The sequence below is a fragment of the Malania oleifera genome, chromosome 9 (genome assembly GCF_029873635.1).
Source record: "Malania oleifera isolate guangnan ecotype guangnan chromosome 9, ASM2987363v1, whole genome shotgun sequence".
Taxonomy (NCBI): domain Eukaryota; kingdom Viridiplantae; phylum Streptophyta; class Magnoliopsida; order Santalales; family Ximeniaceae; genus Malania; species Malania oleifera.
In genome coordinates, this window is record NC_080425.1 from 77,957,480 (window position 1) to 77,979,828 (window position 22,349).

General features: G+C 36.2%; 1 protein-coding gene across 2 annotated transcripts; it reads right to left on the minus strand.

The window, feature by feature from the left end:
• Nucleotides 1-16,337: 16,337 nt before the first annotated feature.
• On the minus strand, nt 16,338-16,634 carry LOC131164455 (histone H4-like). Of its 2 annotated transcripts, XM_058121649.1 has the most exons (2): nt 16,590-16,634; nt 16,338-16,538 (listed from the first exon to the last, which is right to left on the minus strand). In XM_058121649.1, exons 1-2 carry the CDS (start codon nt 16,632-16,634, stop codon nt 16,338-16,340), a joined length of 246 nt encoding a protein of 81 aa, XP_057977632.1. The 2 variants fall into 2 exon arrangements, with proteins under 2 accessions (XP_057977632.1, XP_057977631.1); XM_058121648.1 differs by having other exon boundaries at nt 16,338-16,634.
• Between the last annotated feature and the right edge of the window lie 5,715 nt (nt 16,635-22,349).

Genomic DNA, 22,349 nt, shown 5'->3' on the forward strand with positions numbered 1-22,349 from the left:
GGAAGGCGTTAAATTTTCATTCATAAAAACTCTTTTTACTGTGAGTAATAAAATCATAAAATGAATTAACTTGCCGAACTGTTACTTTTGGATTAAGCCTTCGCAACTATTGGATGGTCCACAGATCCATGGGTGTAATACATGTCTGCTAACATCGACACTTGTGAGATATTAACCAATTTTATATTTTGAGAAGGTTAGGCCATTTAGATGGTGGATTTTGTTTGGGAAAAAAATAAAAGTAAAAGTAAACTCGTTTTTTAGATTTTTTTTTTCTGTCTAATATTAATAAAAATAAAAAATTACGCCACTACAATTATAAATTAGGAAAAATTAAGTGTTTATTATGTGTTCAATTAAAATTTTATTTCTTATTTTGTTATATTTTATTTTTTTCATAATTGCATAAATTGGGGGAAAATGATTTATATAGTTGACCTCATCTAATGGGATTTAAGGCTTCATTTTGTTGTTGTTGTACTTTCTTTGACAATTAATTGGGGTAATTAGTTGACAAATTGGGTAAATTAGTCGATGAATTGGGTTGAATAGTTGTTGATTTGCATCGGGATTCAGTCCCCAATAGCTATAAAAGACTAGTCTTTAAAGTAAAAAATTATTTTACAAGCTCAAGGATCATAAAATAGTTAGTAACCCATTTTATCTATAAATACAAGTTCAAAGATTTGTTTGAACATGATTTTAGTCATTATACATTATTTCCAATCATACTTCATTTAGTTCATCATATTTGTGCTCAACTTCTCTCTTGCTCCTTAATCTTAAGGTGATACATTACTTTGAGAGAGATTGTGTGAGGTTTGTGTTGTATCAAATATTCGCTCATTTGAGAAGCTTTGTTTGTAATTCTTTTTCTTGTAAGAGTTCTTTATGAACCAAGTGTTAAAGCGATTGATTCCCTTGTTTTGGCTCTTTATGAGCAAAAGAGATTAGTTCCTCTGTGAAGGTTCTTGGTGAACCTTGCGGCTCTTGGTGAGTGTTAAGGGATTTGTTCTCGGGTTGTAAAGGCTTCTTCGCCAGTGAAGGAGTTTATAGTGGATTGTGGAATCCTCGAGTGTGTCTCAAGGCGTGGACGTAGGTTGAGTGTCGAACTAAGTTAAAACATCGGTGTTAAACTTTTATTTCTAATACTCTTTATTTTATATCTTGTGCATGATTTATATTTTATATATTGTGACATAATTGCTTGTATTTTGCAAAGATTTATATTTTGTAGAGAAAAATGAAAATACGCAAAAAAAATCTATTCACCCCCCTCTAGACTCTACTCCCGAGCCAACAAGCCCAACTGCCATGAATTATCTGGACCCAAAATCGCCTAATCCGTCACTGAAATGAGTCGAATATAAATTATGATTTCTTCACCCGATAATCCGCCTTATCCACCATGGATTATTCAACTCGATCCGCTTTGCCAGGTCTAGGCTGACCACAATGAACCTATAGTACGCAACCTTACCTTGCAATTTTTGTAAGATGTTATTTCCACACCTCGAACTAGTAACCTCCAAGTCACACGGCGACAACCTTACCATTGCGCCTAAGCTACCCTTCTGATGAATTTTTTGTTCTACCATAACGCAAAGAAAGCAATTAATTGATTAAAATAAAATTGAAACATCATTTCCGAATCCAATGGTTCTAAAAATAACTTTCAAACCTCAATAATGTGAAACATCATTGGGAGTTCTTTCCTTTGTAGAAGACTTGTTTTTTTTTTTTAGGCTCTTGACCTTTGGGCGTCTAATTTGAGGTGAGGTGTTCCCCATTTATCTTTTTGTTTTCTTCCCTCATTAGGCCTTGGGTCAAGTCCTTTTTTTTTCTTGACTACAAGGATCGTTCCATAGGGTAGCAAACTTTTCACAAATGGTATTAAATTGTTGTAAAAAATCAAGTCCAATCTTTGTATCCACAATTTATAATGATCATCTACAACCAAAATGGATAAAAAAAAATAACTTTGGGAGATGCGGGAGGCCTATTCCAACACTCAAGTTAATATTAAAATAATATAAAAATCGGTATGGCGCGGTAGAAAGACATCAGCAAGTAAGAAGGAGCATTGGGAGTTCAATTCCAGGTAGATACACTTACGGAGCCAGCGGTACTTGTGGATGGTGAGAGTTTACTCTGTGAGCCAGTAGGGACCGTGAATGGTAAGAGTTTGCTCTGTGAGCCAGTGGGGACCGTAAATGATAATGGAGATGTGTCTCGAGAGTCGGGTTGATTGAACGTTTAATTGATGCACAGAAGTCGTGTCCGCATCCGGACTTTACCCTGATTAGCGAGACTTGGGGGCGGAGGATGCTGATCCGTAAGTTTGGTGTTGCACCAGGGGGTCCAAAGGGCTCATTGGTGGCTGGAGTTCCTATGTAAATAAAAAAATATAAAAATGATATAATTATAATATAAAATATCTTATCGCCTTTGGAATACCCTCTAAAATCTATAGATGAAATATCTTTTTTAATATTCAATATGAGTGCCTTTAATTTAAAGGATGTTACACAAGCCTACTCTTTTATTTCCCCTTTATTTAGATATTACAAGTCTTCCATTAGCTTTAGTCACTTTGAAATTACATGTATCAAGGTGCTCTTTCATCTCCTCGCTATATTTTACTCAACCTAAGACTTAATTGCAGTCTTAAACTAATTGATTCAAATAATTTGAATTAAACAATTTATCATGATAAATTAAAAATTAATCAAATTATGATTAGTATAAGTTAATCAAATTAATAAATTTTGGATGTAGTTTTGTGCAATATCTCTACTGCTAGAAAGGAAATTCCCCATTCTTTGTCTGGTTTTTAACATCTCCAAAATGTCCTTATAACTATTTATAAAAATTTCAAAAAAGTTTCCTAACTACCACGTATATTTTAAAAATATTCTTATAGCTATACATAAATATTTGAAAAAAAATATCCCTACAACTATCCATAAAAATATAAAAAAAAGTCCCTATAATTACCCATGTATATTTAAAAAAAATTCCTATAACTACCCATAAATATTCCAAAAAATACCCCTTATAACCTATGTTGCTGCCAATAATTGTATGACTTTAGTTAAATTGTCCTTTGACTGCAACCACCTGAAAGAAATCAAACAAGAATGACTTAGAGGACCCGGGGTGTACTTTAAAGAATCGCTCCTATGCCTGAGTTGGGGAATGGGAGGTGAAGAATGAGTGAGAATGAGATGCTTACCTCCTTTTGGGATCCCCTTTTTATAGTGGTGGAGGCAAACCCTCCTTCAACTTAATATTTATAAGCGTGTTATTATGTTCAGGAGGGTTATAGATAACTTAAGGATGGTTATGTAGGATATTAATAATGGTTTTGTAACCGTATCAAGGGGGTTACAGATAACTCCAATGCGGTTTTGTGAGGTATCAATGGTGGTTTTGTAATCGTATCCCCTCATGAGTATTTCTACTAATTTTGGATGTAACAGTTGCCTAACTCACTCTAAAAATGAGCAGCACAAAGACTATCCTAAGTATAGGAGTCCTGTCATGTAACAATTAACCCAAGGGCCAAATCGTCTTCTCAGGAAATGTAATTTAATTCCAAACTCGTGTAGAAAATTTACTGAACATGGTTCAGATTTAGTTTTTGAGATTTTTGAGATATTTGTGATGCAATTGAAACGACATAAAAACTAAACTATAAACCTAACATGTATAAAATTAACTACAAAAAATGGAAAACAAACATAATAAAATAGATGGTAACAAAATTAATTATAGAAAATAATCCTACGTCTAACCATTCAGATAGGGAATAAAACCTATGTTTGAAATTTTGGACAAAAGCCTAAAAATGAAAACTTTATTACGTAACTGAAGCATGCAACCCTAAAATCATCAATCAAACACTAACGCAACCAAAACTAAATTTTTAACACAATCAAGAACTTAACAAAACGCAAACTAAAAATTGAACTTTAATGAAAACCAAACAGAAATTAAAAATTCCAAGACTTTAATTAAAACACAACTCAAATAAGCAATATTAACTTAAAGAATCATTTAAAAGAAAAGAGAGAATGGAAGAGAGAGAGAGATAAACATAACAATGACTTTAAAACTGAATATTCAAAGAAATAATGAACTTAAACCAAATCTTTAAAATTGTATTTAAATGACAATGAAAGTAAAAAAAAAAATTAATTAAACAAAGAGAAAAAGAGAGAGAGAGAGAGAGACAGAAAATGAGAGATGAGAGAGAGAGACCCAGTGCATTCCTCATTCGCATGGGCTACATGCGAACATCCCATCAAGCCCAGCTTGAAGCTCCCAGCTACCCTTATGGTCTTGGCAATTTCGGCCAGCCTAGCCTAAAGCTCAGCGCATGCCTTAGCGCACACCTTCACACGGTCTGCATGGGCAAGTCATGTCAGGGCTTTCGAAGCCCAGCTACCTTATGTTTGAAGCCCAACACCCCACACAGCCCATCACATGCACGACCTTGTTATTTCATCAATTGCATGAAGCCCCCTACGGTCAAGCCCAATTCACAGGTTCTCACTTGCACACATGGCTTGTTCACTTATCAATTGGCCTTATAAAAAATTTTCTTCGACTTTAATTTCTAAAAGAATTTCTTGCAATAATAAAATACCAAAAATCTATAAATTATCGAATAAAAATCCAAATATTATAAATTGAGCTCAATGTTAAAATATTGAATATAATTAGATATTTAATTAAAATTATAATCATTAATGCATTAATTTCAATGCCTAATGACGCAATTTTGATACATAATCACACCCCCCCCAACTAACGTTTTACTAGTCTCTAGTGAATAAAGTGAATGCAATCAAACCAGGAGAGTGACAACCAAAATTCCGATACTCGTGAAAACCACATGCCATAAAAATGCTTAATGAGTTTAGGAACACATGACACAGATTAATCCAAATTACGTATTAACTGAGAGATTTATACATCATTGAGTAAATTAACCAAGGTAATGGAATGTAACAAAGCTCACGTGCATAAGAATAAGGTTAGAATTCCAAGACTGACTACCAAAAGACATTAATGGTTTCAAACACAACAATTAATCTGAGACAATTGCATGATCTTACTCTAATTTAAAACCATTGTATTGGTGGCTTTCATACCATTACACTTAAAAGACACCCACTTTCTTATTTAGTTAGGACCCCGGTAGTTGTTTCCAATGCATGAACGTACAATGGTGGTTTTCACTTTACTACACTTTAAAAGGAATCCACTTTTTTTATTTAGTTAGGACCCCAGTAATAGGTAGCCCTTTCCAATACACAATTGTTTCCCTCTTTTTGATTGATTTTTTTTTTTCTTTTCTTTTTGCAATTGATCCCTGGCTTGTTTCTTGTTTCCATTTGCTTCAAAATTTTTATTTTTCTTTCTTTTCTCTTTTTTTTTTCCTAAGCCATTAGGATATGGTTCACTAGAGTCCCAAACAACTAAAGTGTACATCAAACAGAAATGATATAAGGTAGTCTTTCTAAGTCTTCTAACTTGTGTAGTGTGTGTAGCAAAACTTTTAACACCCTTCCTTTGGTTGAGACTAAGTAAAATGGATAAAAAATCCCACATATAGTAAGGAACAAATGCTAAAATGTACGAAGTGGACTAGTCTGAAAGGGATCCAACCTATTTGTGAGGTGTCAGGTCCGTCACTTTAGCATCTTCTCACCTACTCACCATATCCAACCAAGACCACCCTAAATCAACTTATTCACAAACCAGACATGAATACATTTGAGGCATTAGGCGATTGAAGAGTCTTCATATGTGGAGAACATGTGTTGTATCCCTGACTTTTTGTTATAGTTGTGTGGAGCATGTATTAATGTTTCACCTCATTCTGGTGCATTTCTATTTATATTTTCTTTCTTTTGCTCATTCTTCAATTTCTTTCTTTTCATGGTTAGTTAGGACAATAATTACACTTATTTTTTTGTCGTCATACCACCCATGTGAATTAAACTTGAAAATAGGAGTCCATAAAATAAGTCTATCTCTAGGGGTGGCTCAGTCTTCACATCTTGAGTAGACTACAAAACCTAGGTTTCTATCTCCCCACTAGATGTCACCTTTAGGCTAACAAGTCAAAAACAGAGACTAGTGTACAAAAAATTATCCAAAAGAAAAGGGAAAATTGAGTTTCATGAACTCTGAGTTGATGCCAAAATCTCAAAAGAATGATAAATGGCTAAAGAGTACCTCACAAGGTGTCATAGTCGCCACGGATGCTCTTTCAGTGCCCACGAGGAATCCTAAGTGCTAAGAGTCATGTGAACGTATATTTGCAGTCTCATGAAATACCATGTAAATATAGGAGTTTATATAGCCAGATTAACACGAATGAACTATTAGTCAATCTACATGGAGTTACAATTCCTAGACTAACCATATAAAGAGAAACTACACATACATAACTCACTTAGTGATGGACCTAAGTGTGTAACTCATAGGTTATATGCAAGTATGTAAAGGGTATAATTCAGTGTTAATCATGACCTAATCATCCATATTCAATTTTTTTTTTCAATATGTTTTCTCACCCCCCCTAACTAAAGTGAAACATTGTCCTCAATGTGAAAGCATAAGGGAGATGGGAGAGATGATTAGGAGGGAAGTAGAGGAGTACTTGAGTAGAGAAGTGAGGGAAAAAAAAGACTGAAACTAAGGAAAAATGTACCTGAAAATAAACTAAAAATAAAACAAGATAAAAAAAAATGAAAAGAAGGGAAAGAAAAACATCATAGTCTGTCTGGCGAAGGTTCGGGGGGAATTTTATCTGGAGGTGCAGTTTTATAAATTGAACTGGCGGGTTTGCAAATTTGAGTCGCCACAATGAATCAATTTTATTACCTACACGAAAGTTAGCCTCAAATGATTTAATGCTCTTCAAAATACCAGCCAATACATGTGCAGATTGACTTTCTTATTTTAACAAGAAATGATCTTTATTCAATATGCTTTCTAGGAAATTTACTTTTTTAAGAACTGGTTTTTGAGGAAAAGTTGTTAAAACAATTACCTTTAGTTCTTTAGAAGCATCAACATTAAAATTTTTACCTGACTCCTTAAAAGTTGAACTCTCACTATTCTACTCAATTTCTTCATTTGGTGCACCAAATACCTTACCGTCGTAGAGATTTGCTTCGACATTGCAGTCCTTGATATTTACTACAGTAGGTAATGACGGTTCCATGGCTGACACTTGCACTTGAGTATTTGGCTGGGCTTGACTTGACTTCTTCAATTCCGCGCTCGCTTCCTCTGATTCTTCTTTAGCTTCATCTGTCTTAGTTGTAACTTCAGGTGTTAGGACAACTGTTTGTCTATCGATGGCTATCTCAGGTTGGGAAACTTCTTTTCCACTTCTCAGAGCACTAACGTCCTTCTTTGTTTCAAGAAAATCCCCTGAGACATTATGTACTTGTTGATGTTGTTGTCGGTATACCTGAGGATCAGGTTGAGGTTGTGCAAGAAATTCCCCTTTTTCTAGGGTACTCAATTGCGTGCTTAACTCATTAATGGTGCCTCACAATGCATTTATGGTTTGAGTGTTGATCTGCATAAATTCATGAAGTGTATTAGAAATCTATGCCATGCTATCCTCAAAAGATGTCGTCGGTGGAACAGGAGCTTCATTAGATTGAAATCCTAGAAGTGTGTAGCTCTGATAGATCTGCTGTGGCTGATACTGATGTGGAGGAGCAACTGGATAATATATTGGCTGCAAAGGTGGTGCATAAGACTGAGTAGGCTGTTGAAACTGTGAAGAAAATGGATTAGATTGATCATTCCTCCATGAGAAATTCGGGTGATTCCTCTATTCCGGATTGTAGGTGTTTGAGAATGGCTGATTTGGAGCTTTGTTAACCTAATTTTCTAATTGCATCTTATCAGAGCTACTCTCATTCTATAATTCCATAATTTCTACCCTCCTTTCTAACGCAGCAACATGAGCTTGGAGATCAATCTCCTATTTGACCTCATATTTACCTCTACCACCAATTGCTTTGAGAGGTTGTACTGCCATTGGTGCCCAATCATATTGTGTATTTCATTGTTTGACACTTTCAGCTAAGTAGTCAAAGAATGAAAATGCCTGATCTGCTTCCTTTCTGAAGAATTCTCCATTGCACATAGTCTGGGCAAATTGTTTGCAATCAAAAGTAAGAGTTGTATAAAAATAGTTAACTAACCTCCAAGATTCAAACCCGTGATGTGGATAGATATTAATCAAATCCTTGAACCTATCTCAGCAAGCCTGGAAAGTCTCGTCACCTTTCTGCATAAACTAACAGATCTGCTTCTGCAGGAACTGGGTTCTTTAAAAAGGAAAGAATTTGTGTAAGAACTCACGCTGCATTTCAGTCCAACTAGTAATAGAGTCAGGTCTCAAAGAGTTAAACCAGATCTTCGCCTTATCCTTCAAATAAAAAGGAAATAAACGAAGCTTGACATACTCATCAGTCCTGACCTTATTAATGAAAGTGGTATAGACCAGCTTAAAATCTGTCATATGCTGATACGAACTCTTAGAATCCACCCTATGGAACTGGGGTATCACTGACAACACCCTAGACTTAATCATGAAATTTGGTGCATCATGTGGTAAAGCAATGCAAGAAGGTGTGGTGGTGCGTGTAGGCTGCAAAATATCCATAAGCGTGCGTGGTGCATGTAATGACCTGCTATTTATTTTCCAGTTTTATTTTTTTATATTTTATATTATGAAATTTATAATGCTCTGATACCTACTAGATTAAACCAAACCGTTAACCTAAGCAGTAAGAAGCGGAATTCATATAAACACAATCAAGAGTAATCTTGATATACATATACAATTGTTTCCCAAAATACCCTCAACTGAGTAATCTTCCTAAAATGCTCACTTTACTGACAGGCCTGAACTGTAACCTTCTCTATCTACGAGCCTGATCTGTTCGCCTAACTGGATCACCTAAAAAATATTAATTTAATGGGATGAGGCGACGCTCAGTAAGATGAAATATGTTATTTGCTAGTGTGTGGCAAATGAGTTACAATACTATGAAAATCTGTTTCTATATAATTATGTATAACTGAAACTGTAAATGCTTTACAAATAATATAAACCACCACCCTTCCCATGTTGCTTAACATATCTGTATTTTAGATTTCTATACATAATACTTTTAATATATCTATACATATATATATATATATATATACGTATATTCCCTGTTTCTATGAAACTGTACATACATAATAATAATTGAAAACTTCCTTGGATGGATAACTGTATGTCATGCTTTAACCTCTCATGATAGGGTTGTGCGGCTCGTAGGCGGGATCTAACCTGACTGGCCGACCAGGTTAAATTACTATACTCCGTCATTCTGATCAGCACTCCTCAGCCCATATCTGATGGGGAGCCTGTCCACATGTGGGCACGGACCTACCAACCACATATTATCTAAATAGATGGTTGCACTCTATTCTGTATATAGTAACGATACCGTGCTCTATAAACTGTATCTGTAATAATCCATAAGGGTCTGATGCTATATAATATATCTCTATATACAACTATCTGTTTTGTCATGATTCTGTAATAACTGTATTAACCATGACGCTGTAGTAAACTGTATCTATATCAACCGTGTTTTTGAAATTAACTGTAAATCTGTATGTCATGCTACTGTAAACTGTATAATCTTGGTATTCTGTAATTGCTATAAAACATATCCACTGTTTGTATATTCTGTAAAACATAACTCTGAAAAATACGGTAAAACATGTTTCTGTAGTATATCTATATTCTCAAGCCACATAGTAATTTAAAACATATTATTCATGATTAATAAACTGTATAAAGTTCTACTGTGAATAATAGCCTAGTAAAAATATACATTTCATACTGAAAATCATTCTAAAACTACCTAACATACCATATCTCCCTTACCTGACTCTTGCTAAAATCTCCTACTGTGATGGATCTTACACCCGTAGGGTCCTCCATTCAACACCCTAAAAATTATATATCCCAGAACAAAATATTACTATTTCTACGTCTACAGCATTTCCTACAACTGCTAGAAAGTCAAATTTCGACAAAAAGGCCTTACCCTGAATATGGGATGAAATCCAACTTCGTTCCACTGACGATCCGCTCTAGCAGACTTAGAGAGAACTTCCTCAAGAGCTTTGTGGTGGCCTCAGATAATCGATAAGGCGAATGATGGGGCCGAAATCGAAGAGAGATGGAGGTGGAGCAGTAAGAGAGAGAGGGAGAGTGAATTTTTGCCGTTTCTGTGTAAAAAACTGAGTTTCACACTATTTATACTGCGAGATTCATCGACGAGCCACGTCATCTCGTCGACGAAGCCAAGAAGGAGGTTCGTCGACGAACACCATCATCTCATCGATAGAATTCAGAACTTGAACATAGTCTGTCGGTATCATCTCGTTGACGAAATTCAAAACTTAAACACAGTGCAGGTGCAGCCATTTTTTTTTTTCAAAACTTTTTTTTTCTTTTTTTTTTTTTTCATGAGGAAAATCAAAATAATGAGAAAAACACAAGTTTGAAACTAAATCTGACATTCTCCGGCAACGACGCCAAAAACTTGACTGACTTTAAAAAAAAGCAGCACAAAGTCTATCCTAAGTATAGCCCAAGGGTGAGATCGTCACCTAAGGGAATACAATTTAATTCCAAACTGGTGTAGAAAGTTTACTGAACATGGTTCACATTCGGTTTTTGAGATTTTAAAGATATTTGTGATGCAATTGAAACGACATAAAAACTAAACTATAAACCTAACACGCATAAAATTAACGAAGAGAAACGGGAAACAAGCACAATAAAATAAGTGGTAACAAAATTAATTGCAGAAAATAATCCTACGTCTAACCATTCAGACAGGGAACAAAACCTACGTCTGAAATTTTGGACAAAAGCCTAAAAACGAAAACTTTATTACGTAACTGAAGCATGCAACCCTAAAATCATCAATCAAACACTAACACAACCAAAACTAAATTTTTAACACAATCAAGAACTTAACAAAATGCAAACTAAAAACTGAACTTTAATAAAAACCAAACAAAAATAAAAAATTCCAAGACTTTAATTAAAACACAACTCAAATAAGCAATATTAAATTAAACAATTATTTAAAAGAAAAGAGAGAATGGAAGAGAGAGAGGGAGAGAGAGAGAGAGAGAGAGAGAGAGATAAACCTAACAATGACTTTAAAACCGAATATTCAAAGCAATAATAAACTTAAACCAAATCTTTAAAACTGTATTTAAATGACAATGAAAGTAAATAAAAACTAATTAAACAAAGAGAAAAGGAGATATGAGAGAGAGAGAGAGAGAGAGAGAGAGAGAGAGAGATGAAAGAGCAAGCCTTAGGTTCTCCATAATAGCAGCAGCTGCTCCTGCTCGGGGTTTCCCCCTTACTGCGGCACCCGTTCCCAAACTCCCCTCTCCAAAAAGCTAAAAACAAACCCTACTATTCTCCCTTTTTCAAAAGCTTACTGGTTTGCCCTAAGGAACCCAGCGCATTCCTCATTCGAATGGGCTACATGTGAACGTCCCATCAAGCCCAGCTTGAAGCTCCCAGCTACACCTATGGTCTTGGAAATTTCGGTCAGCCCAGCTTGAAGCTCAGCGCATGCCTCAATGCACACCTTCACAAGAATATGCATGAGCGGGTCACATTAGGACTTTTGAAGCCCAGCTACCTTCTGTTTGAAGCCCAACACCCCACACAGCCCAACATATGCATGACCTTGTTATTTCATCAATTGCATGAAGCCCCCTATGGTATGTTCACTTATTAACTTATAAAAAAATTTCTTCAACTTTAATTTCCGAAAGAATTTCCTGCAAAAATAAAATAGCAAAAATTTGTAAATTATTGAATAAAAATCCAAATATTATAAATTGAGCTCAATGTTAATACTGAACATAATTAGGCATTTAATTAAAATTATAATCGTTAATGCATTAATTTAAGTCTGGCTAAATCCGAGCCAACATCTTCACTATCTGGCTCAATCTGAGCTGATATCTTCACTTATCGACTCAATAAGAGCCAACATCTTCACTATTTGGCTTAATTCGAGTTGACGCCTTCACCATCGGGCTCAATCTGAGTCGATGTCTTCACTCATCGACTCAATTAGAGCCGACTTCTTCATTATTTGGCTCAATCTGAGCTGATGCCATCACTGCTCAGCTTAATTCGAGTCAATGTCTTCACTGTCTAGCTCAATTCGAGCTAATAACTTCGGTGCCTCATGAGCAGTGCTCAATAGATAACCCATTACTGATGAGTCTCACTCTTTTATTGCCTTATGATCCGTGCTCATTAAATGGGAAAGACTCCTCTCAATAAGACTCCTCTCGATCCTGATATGGTCCTGAAAAATGATAAATTGTATATTGGGGTGAGACTTCTCTCAGTAAGATGTATTAAATTAATATCAGGATATGGCTAGCATGAATTTAAGTAAACATATATATATATATATATATTACCCAAATTATTAAATTTGACAAACATAACATTTGTATATTAAACTCACACCTACACAGTTAAAAAAATGCACTTCCATGATACCACTTGTAAATCAGTTTAATGAATATCACCATTCACATAAATCAACATATATATATATATATATATATATATATATATATATATATATATATATATACACGTAAAAATACTCCTTGGGTCCAACGACATGTTTAACCCTCATGACTGGTTGTGCGGCCCGGAGGCTAGAATTAGCCTGGGTGGTCATTCCAAAACTAACTCAAAGTGAACCATCTGCAAGTGCGTTGCAGGCTACAACCCTATTGCAAATCCGATTGCCTTATAACTCCACCCTTACGTAAGTCAATCGGCTACTGAGACCACTCTACACTTCCACTATAGTGTGGGCGCACATGGCCAAATATTCACTTAGCTACGGTACCGTACTCACAATACAACAGGTCCTCAGGATTTTTAAAACCATATCATGCAATTTTAAGTAATTAAACAGTAGTATGCATATATCTTTCAAAATCCAGTATAAATCCATCATATCAATCCTAGCTCTTAGCCGCCAATTCAAATCCCGATTCTTAGCCATCATAATAAAAATTCAGCTCTTAGCCGTCATATAAAAACTAAGTATTTTACACAAACAGTTCCAGTATGTTTCACAAATAGTTTCAGTATTTCACAACCATTTCCATATCCAGTTACTACAATAAACCATACCAATTATTCACCTGCTACATAATTTCCATATTTGAACATAGCCCAATAAAAAATTAAGAAACACATTATTTTAAATCTATATGATAAAACAAGTTTTCCACCGTTCGTATTATTCAAAATACCGTACCATATATCCTATATATGCAAAAATCTATTTTGAAAGGTCGATTTTCAAAATAATCCTGGAAATCAAGTATATATATATATAAAGCAATTTAATCAGTTCAACTTTAATAAAAACCTGACTTAATTTAATCCCCTTACCTGTTTATTGAGATATTTCCTATTAAGACCCTAAAACCAAACCCGCGGCGCTACGTAACTTAAAAACCCTGAAACCACATTTTCCCAGTTCCATCAGCTCAACCCCAAAATTATAATTTCCTTAATATTTTTAGGCTCACAAAATTCCGAATTACTATTTTAACATTTTCTAAGCCTATTAACTCCAAATAAATAATTAAATTCCCAAAAATAGCAAATTTTCTTAATTCCCTAAACATTATCCTACCTTTGGAGTGCTGCTTAGGAAATTCAAGTTGAAAATTCACTCCGATTAAAATAACAACGATCAAGGCTAGGACCCTGTGGTGGTGTCCGATTGTCGATTTGACTAAAAATTTAAGGAAAATTACAGAAAGGAAAATGGTTTACCTTACCCCAGGAGTGGTACTTACGTCACTCCTACGACAAATTCACTCTGGTAGGAATTTCGGTGGCGGAGAATGGAACTCAGAGATATTTTCCGTTCTTCCATCGATGCACAATTAGTCGACGAAATCGAAGAGAGAGAGATAAGACAGAGGAGAGAGACAGAGCAGAAGAGAGAGCACAGAGAGAGCTTCTGCAATTTGAAATCTCAAGTTCCTGAATTCTCAGGAAGTTTACACTTTATATATATATATATATATATATATATATGTCTTTTACTTATATTATATTAATATATTATAGTATATAATTTAATTAATAATAAATAATTAATTAATTAACTTTAAATTTTAAATTTTATTTTAATTATATTATTATTTTATTTTATTTTTTTTTTTTTTTACACTTTCATGCATATTAATTTTCTAAGACATTACATTTTGTATTTTCATCAATCAATATAAATCACATTTTTTCCACAATAATGTCACAAAAAATACTCAGATTCAATTATGCAGTAAAATATAATTAAATCTCATGCTACACAATTTATTCAATAATTATAATTTCACCAATTTTCTGCAAAATTTTCAAAATACATAATAGGTAAATTTAATTATAGTGCAGGTATGATCAATTCCCCATTTTTAAATTTAATCCCCAATATATTTTAAAAATCCGAATATGATCAAATCCCCGCTATTTGATTTAACTCCAAATATTCCCAAAAAATCTGATTTGATCAAATCCCTAGAGTTTAACTTAATTAGAATATATTCCCAAAAATCCTGATATGATCAAAACCCTACAGTTTAATTTAATTAAAATTTATTTTCCTAAACATACGTATAATAATTCAAAATTACCATTCCCATACACCTAAATACTCAGAAAATCATGTATATTATTCTTGAAACTAAATACTACAATTTAATTGGGAATATTTTCAAAATAAACTGACATAATCTATTCCCCTTACCCCATCTCAGTAGTGGTGCCTATGACGTCCTAACAATGAAATCATCTCGGTTAAAACGTTGGTGACTGGAAATGAAACCCATAAATATTTTCTTTTCTTCAATCGGCGCATGTATCGCCGAGAAATTGAGGAGAGAGGAAGTGACTTGAGGAGAGAGAGAGAGAGAGCAACAGTAAGAGAGTGGAGAGATGACGCAAGACTCAGGAATTCTAATTCCAAGATACCTTTTATATATATAACATATTATAACAATATATTAATATATTATATTATGTTATTTAATTAATAATAATTATTAATTAGTTAATTAATTAATTTTTGGAATCACTACATTGTTTGTTAATCATATTTTTATAAAAATAGTTATGACCATAGGATTTATAAGATGAACTCGATTCCTTTTTAAAAAATTTATTTCTTTTAACTTTTAAGGATTTATTGGAGTTATCCTTTTCACGAGAAAATTTGGAAATTATTTTTGAATAATCTTCTACCTTTCTTTCTAAACTAATGATTTTCACATAATTTTCCTTTTCAATAGTGACATGAGATTCTTTTAAACTTTTTAATTTTTTTCCAAACTTTCATTTTGGTTTTTCAAAATTACGTTCCTTTTAGACATTTTAACTAGAATCTTGTGAACTTTAAATAATTCTTTTTGTAGTTCTTAATAAGAAGGCATGCTTTCATCACAAGAATTATCGTGTGATTCATCATAGGATTCATTATAATAATTAAAAGAGGTATAGGGAGAGATGTGTACCTCTTCATTATTTAACGCCATCAAGCAACAAGTTGCTTTTTCTTGATCATTGAGTCCGAATCATCCCAAGTGGTGGCCTTCTCCCCTTTGGTTCCTTCATATGTATTTTCTAGTTCTTCCCTGTTAGTATATCTCCCTAAAATATCCTTATACCCTTGTATGCCTCCTTCTCCTATAAAAGGATGGCCTTGTACAGTTGTATTAGTACAAAAAGATTAATAAAGTTTTATTTAATCTTAACATGGCATCAGAGCCAAGTTAACCTAATTTTTTTTTCTTAAAAACTCCTTCCCCCGCTCGGCTGCCGTTCTTGCTTGCTGTCGTACCCGTTCCCGTCGTCGCCTTCAGCGCAACAGTCCCCGCCTGGCGTCATTTCTTGCTCCCCGTTCCTGCTCGCTGTCAGACGGTGTCATCCCCGTCCGGTTTCCTGCTCGCTGTCCACTGTCGCCATTAGAGCTCTGCTTCAAACTCTCCGTCGTCGTTAATCGTCTGGAGCTCCTCAGTCACCATGAATCTTCAGACGATCCTCTGCAGCGGAAACGATCGAATGACCCCTCTCCCTCTATAAACGACGCCGCATCTGCCGGAGAAGCCTAAGAAACATAGCAGAGAAGACTAGTTCAACCACCGAAGCCCTAAAGAGTCTTGCCTTGCCTCCTGAGCGTGTAAACAACGTTTATTGCCATCACCATCTTCCTCCTCGTGTGCTCGGTGTAAGTCACGGCGTCGCGAATCATGTTCCCGAGGAAGATCTTGAGGACGCCACGGGTCTCCTCATAAATTAGACCACTGATTCTTTTGACGCCACCTCTTCTAGAGAGATGGCGAATCGCAGGCTTCGTAATGCCCTGGATGTTATCTCGCAGAACCTTCCTGTGATGCTTTGCTCTGCCCTTTCCCAAGCCCTTGCCTCCTTTCCCTCTGCCGGACATTTTCAAGAGCTTCTAGGGTTTTTTTGAGACACAGATGAGTATTCGCGGTTCATTCATGTCTTTCTCTAGGCTATGCACTCCACGCCAAGCGGGTCACCATCATGCCTAAGGTTATCCAGCTTGCGCATCCCTCAGCATTGACAAGCTACCTGAAGCCAGGCTACATAGGCACAACCGAGGCGCTGAGGCTTATTTAATTTTGTTACTGTGCTTCAATTTTTGCTATTGTCCTTGCCTTACGCTAAGACTTGATTAATTTTATTACTGTGCTTCAATTTTTTCTATTATCCTTGCATTCTTTTTTGTCTACATGGCCTCTTTAACTGATGTTACTCACCCTATAGAGATTGTTCTGAATGGCTCCAACTACAATGCATGGGCCCAACAAATGTTAGTTTTTTTGATTGGTAGAAGATTATGGCGTTTTGTCACTGGAACAAAACAAAAACCCATGAAAACTAACACACAATCAAAAGAAGAGTTTGATGAGGCTCTTGATGAATGGGAAAGTACTCACTGTAAGATCCTTTCCTGGTTTATTAACACATCCGTTCTTACTATTTAAAGTCTACTTCCTAAATTTCATAATGCCAAACTTGCTTGGGATTTTTTGGCCAAACGATACAACTGTGGTAGTGATGCTGCTTTTGAGTTTTAGTTAGAAACTAGGCTTTCCCAGATGCGTCAGAAACCTGGACAATCTATTGCCGAGTTTCATGCTCGAGTTAGTGGTACTTGGGATCAGCTTTCTCAAGCTAACCCTGCTTTTCTGATGAGTAGTCGATTAAACTTTTTGTTGCATATCGGGATCGTCATCAGTTAATATGCTTCATGATGCATATCTGGGATGAATTTGAGAATACTCGAGCTTCTTTGTTACATCGATCTCCTCTTCTTATACTAGAGGTTGCTTTTGCGGAGCTCATTTCTGAGGAGACACGCCAACAAACTCGTCTGGTTCATTCTACCGATATGGTTTTAGCTACTGCTCCGTCTCGCTCCTCTACTCCGGCTCCTGTTGCTGCAGCTGTTGTGTCTTCTAAATCGTGTCGTTTCAATGGCCAGTGCCACTATAGTAAGGAAGACGGTCACCGTATTTCTGATTGTCCTAAGAAGAAGGCCAAGCACTCAAGATGCTCTTAAGGCTAAGGCCTCTTACTCTTCCACGCCTATTGCTATTGTCTCCACCAGATCCTCCATTTCTGCTCCATCTTCTGCACCTTCTTTGTCATCTCTTTCTGCAGCTGACCTTGAGGCAATTATCACCTAGGTTCTATCCCGCACTTTTACTGCCTTATCAATCTCCGTAGGTACCTCTACACCTTGGTTTATTGATTCTGCCTGTTGCAATCATATGACCTCTAATTCCTCTTTAGTAACACATAAGTAGTCTTTAACTTCTGTTCCCTTAATTTATACTGCTGATGGTTCACATATGTCTGTTAGTCATCTTGGTCATCTTTCTACTCCTACTGTTTCTGTACCTGATACATATGTTGTGCCTAACTTGTCTCTCAATCTCCTTTTTGTTGGTCAACTTGTTGAATATGGTTTGATCTTAACCTTTTCTCACAATGGTTGTGATGTGCAGGATCCGAAGACGGGCCAGCTTGTTGGGACTGGGCATAAAGTTGGTCGCCTTTTCGAGCTCACATCTCTGCATTTGCCTCGTTCGTGTTCTCCTCTGTCTCTTTCTATTACCGTGTCTTCCAGTTTTGGCATTCTCATCTCGGTCGTGCCTCGTTGTCTCGTGTTCAGTCTTTAGCTTCTAGTGGTTGCTTAGGAAATGTTAAATTTGAACATTTTGATTGTATGCCTTGTCAACTTGGGAAACATAAAGCTTTACCTTTTAATGAAAGAAATTCTTTGTCTTCTACACCTTTTGATTTGGTTCATTATGATATTTGGGGACCTGCTCCTGTCCTTACTAAGGGCGAGTCTCGTTACTTTGTCATTTTTATCGATGATTACTCTCGGTATACATGGATTTATCTTTTGCATGATCACACTGGGTTGATGCTTTTCGTGACTTTAAGCAGATGATTAAAACTCAGTTTGCTTGCACCATTAAAGTCTTTCGGTCCGATAATGCCCTAGAATATACTTCTAATTGAAGAACTTCGAGAGGCTGGCACCTTATCCCATCGATCATGTCCATCCACCTCCCAACAGAATGGTCGTGCCGAACGTAAGCACCGTCACATTCTTGACACTGTTCGCTCTCAACTCTTCTCTGCATCCCTCCCAGAATCCTTTTGGGGTGAAGTTGCTCTTACCGCTATTTACACTATTAATCGGGTTCCAACCCCTACTTTTTCCAATAAATCTCCTTATGAGGCTTTATATGGAAAGGTATCTGATTATTCTCTTCTCAAAGTCTTTGGTTGTGCTTGCTTTGTTTTGCTTCCACCTCATGAACATACAAAACTTGAACCTCGCTCTCGTCTTTGTTGCTTTCTTGGTTATGGCATTGAACACAAGGGTTCTTGGTGCTATGACCCCATAGCCAAGCGTCTTCGCATCTCTCGGCATGTTCAGTTTTGGGAACACAAAATGTTTGCTAGTATCTCTCCATTTTCTTTCGATTGTCTCTCATACTCCCCCATTTTCACTGATCCAGCCCTCGATCCCTCTCCCGCTTTCTCTTTAATGCAGGTCTTGCCAGCTTATCAGGTGATCCCTCTGCGTCTGCCGCTCCTGAACTTGGACTGTCTGATGATCCTGTCGTTGCTTCCACACCGCCTGAGTTCACTAATTTGGATGTCCATCGTTCTAGTCGGGTAAGGGCACCTCCTACCTATCTTAGTGACTTTCACTGTTTTTCTACTCTTGACTCCCTTCACGAGCCTGGCAGTTATTGCGAAACTTGTTCTTTTCCTATTTGGCAGCAAGCTATGTCTGAAGAACTTGATGCATTTCACAAAACTCATACTTGAGACCTTGTTGACCTGCCTCCTGGTAAGACTATGGTTGGGAAAAAAGGGGTGTATAAACGAAAAACAAACTCCGACGGTTCTGAAGTATGACATAAAGCTCGTTTAGTGGCAAAGGGCTTTACTCAGGAATATGACATTGATTATGAGGAGACATTTACCCCTGTTGCTCGTATTACCTCTGTTCGCTCCCTTTTGGCTGTTGCCTCTGCTCAACGGTGGCCTTTATTTTAGATGGATGTCAAGAATGCCTTCTTACATGGTGATTTAGTTGAGGAGGTATATATGCAACCCCCTCCTGGGTATCCTCATTCTCCTGGTTAGGTTTGTCGTCTCTGCCGTGCTTTATATGGGCTTAAGCAAGCTTTTTGTGCTTGGTTTGCCAAGTTCAGCTCCACTATTGCCCAGCTTGGGTTTGCCTCTAGCCCCTATGATTCAGCTCTTTTTACCCATCACACTGCTACTGGCATCACTCTTCTACTACTTTATGTTGACGATATGATCATTATTGGTGATGATACTTCTAGTATTCATGAGCTTAAGCAATTTCTGTGTCGGCAGTTTGAGATGAAAGACCTCGGTTCTCTTCACTACTTCCTTGGCTTAGAAGTGTCCCCTAACTCTGATGGCTACTCCTTGACCCAAGCCAAATAGGCCTTTGATCTTCTCACCTGTGCTGGCCTCACCGATTGTAAGATAACTGATAGTCCATTGGAGCCCAACATCAAACTTTGTCGTACTGATGGGGAGCTCCTTCCCGATGCCACTCATTACCGATAGCTTGTTAGGAGCTTGATTTATCTCACCGTCACTCGACCAGACATTGCCTATGCGGTGCACCTTGTTAGTCAGTTTATGTCGGCTCCTCGGTCTGTTCACTATGCAGCTATTCTTCGCATCTTACAATATGTGAAGGGCACCTTATTTCATGGCCTTTTTTTCCCTCTCACTTATCCTTGACGTTACAAGTTTATTTCGGCCTACCACTAGTTTTCTTTTTTTACTTGGTGACTCTCTTATCTTTTGGTGGAGCAAAAAGCAGATTGTTGTTGCTCGTTCTAGCACTGAGGCTGAGTATCAGGCTCTTGCTGATACTACTTTTGAGCTTCTTTGGCTTCGTTGGCTTCTCCAAGATATGGGAGTTCCTCAGTCCTCGAGCACTCCGCTTTATTATGACAATTATAGTGCTGTCCAGATTGCTTACAACGATGTCTTTCATGAACGCACCAAACATATCGAGATCAACTGTCATTTTGTGCATCATCATCTTCAGGATGGGACACTTCACAAAATCTCATCCACCTGGTCGTCATTGTGTTTTAGTCTGCAAACTCCAGATGTCATCTTCGATACCACCTTGAGTTTGAGGGGGGATGTTAGTATATCTCCCTAAAATACCCTTGTACCCTCGTATGCCTCCTTCTCCTATAAAAGGATGGCCTTGTATAGTTGTACTAGTACAAAAAGATTAATAAAGTTTTCTTTGTTTTTAACAGTCCCAAATTTCCTCCGCACTTTGACAAGTCATGATCCTATTAAATTCATTAGTATCTAAAGCACAATATAATATGTTCATAACACTAAAATTGTTTTGCATTAATGTAATGTTGTTATCATCCAATTCATTTTCTAGCTTGGGAAACTCTTTATTATTAATAATTTTCATAGGAACATAGTTTCATTGAACAATCACTTTCCAAACCCTTCAATCCATTGTTTGGATAAAAATACTCATTCTTCGTTTCCAAGAAGTGTAATTTACACTACAAAACATTGGAGGCTTTGTAAAGGATTGACCCTCACAAAATGGGGATACACCAATAGGTGTCATGTGATCTTTATACAAAAATGGTTAAACTTATTGTTACCGAACTTTGGTACCAATTATTAAAAATTGTGTAGTCCTAAGAGTGCGGGGTAAATTGGATGTTTAAAAAATTTAAGCAAATACTTAAACAATTTTAACCACAGTTTGAGCAAGTGATTTAACACAAATGCAATCAATATTCACAACAAATATGAACAAATATAAATATGCTCAAATTAAAGAGATTAGGGAAGAGAGAATAAAACCCGTGTTTTTACAAGGTTTGGCAATTCTTACCTATGTCCTTGCCTTAAGCAACACACTTGAGGATTTCACTATGCACTCCTTCAATAGGTGGAGAAACCTCTCTCTTTTAGTAGGCGAAGATGTTTATTACAAAATTCCTTCAATAGGCGGAGTCACCTCTCTTCTTTACGTAGGTGAAGTTACCTATCTCTTTTGCTTGGGCGGAGCACCACACTCCTTCACTAGACCAAGTTGCCTCTCTCCTTTCAATATGTGGTTACCTCTCTCCTTCAATGGGTGGGGACGCCTTTACAAGTGGAATCAATGAAAATTATGTACAACGAGTGCTCCTTCAGTATTTAGAGTATAACTATTATTAAAAAACTCCAAATAGGGCAATCTTAGTATCAACTGAAATCTAAGAAAAAATATCACAACTTTCGTGTTGAACATTTTTGAAGATAGAAAGTTATTGATAGATAAAATCGCACATTAAGGCGGCCATAGAAAAAAAGAAGGGGATTTGGAGAATTTTATTTTGGGGATTTTCATTTCAAAAATGATTTTAACACTTTGAAATAATTTTTACACATTTAAAAAATGATTTTCAATAAAATGTAGAGTGTCTAGGTCCAACTAAGTCACATATGAGTTTCTTTACGGATAGAATACTTACGTAAGTCTTATTTACAAAATATATAAAATAAATTCTTCCAATCCTTCAAACTT

What these genes read in the sequence shown, in the direction of transcription:
- LOC131164455 (XM_058121648.1), bottom strand. Translation starts at nt 16,634, where the DNA reads ATGTCCGGCAGAGGGAAAGGAGGCAAGGGCTTGGGAAAGGGCAGAGCA.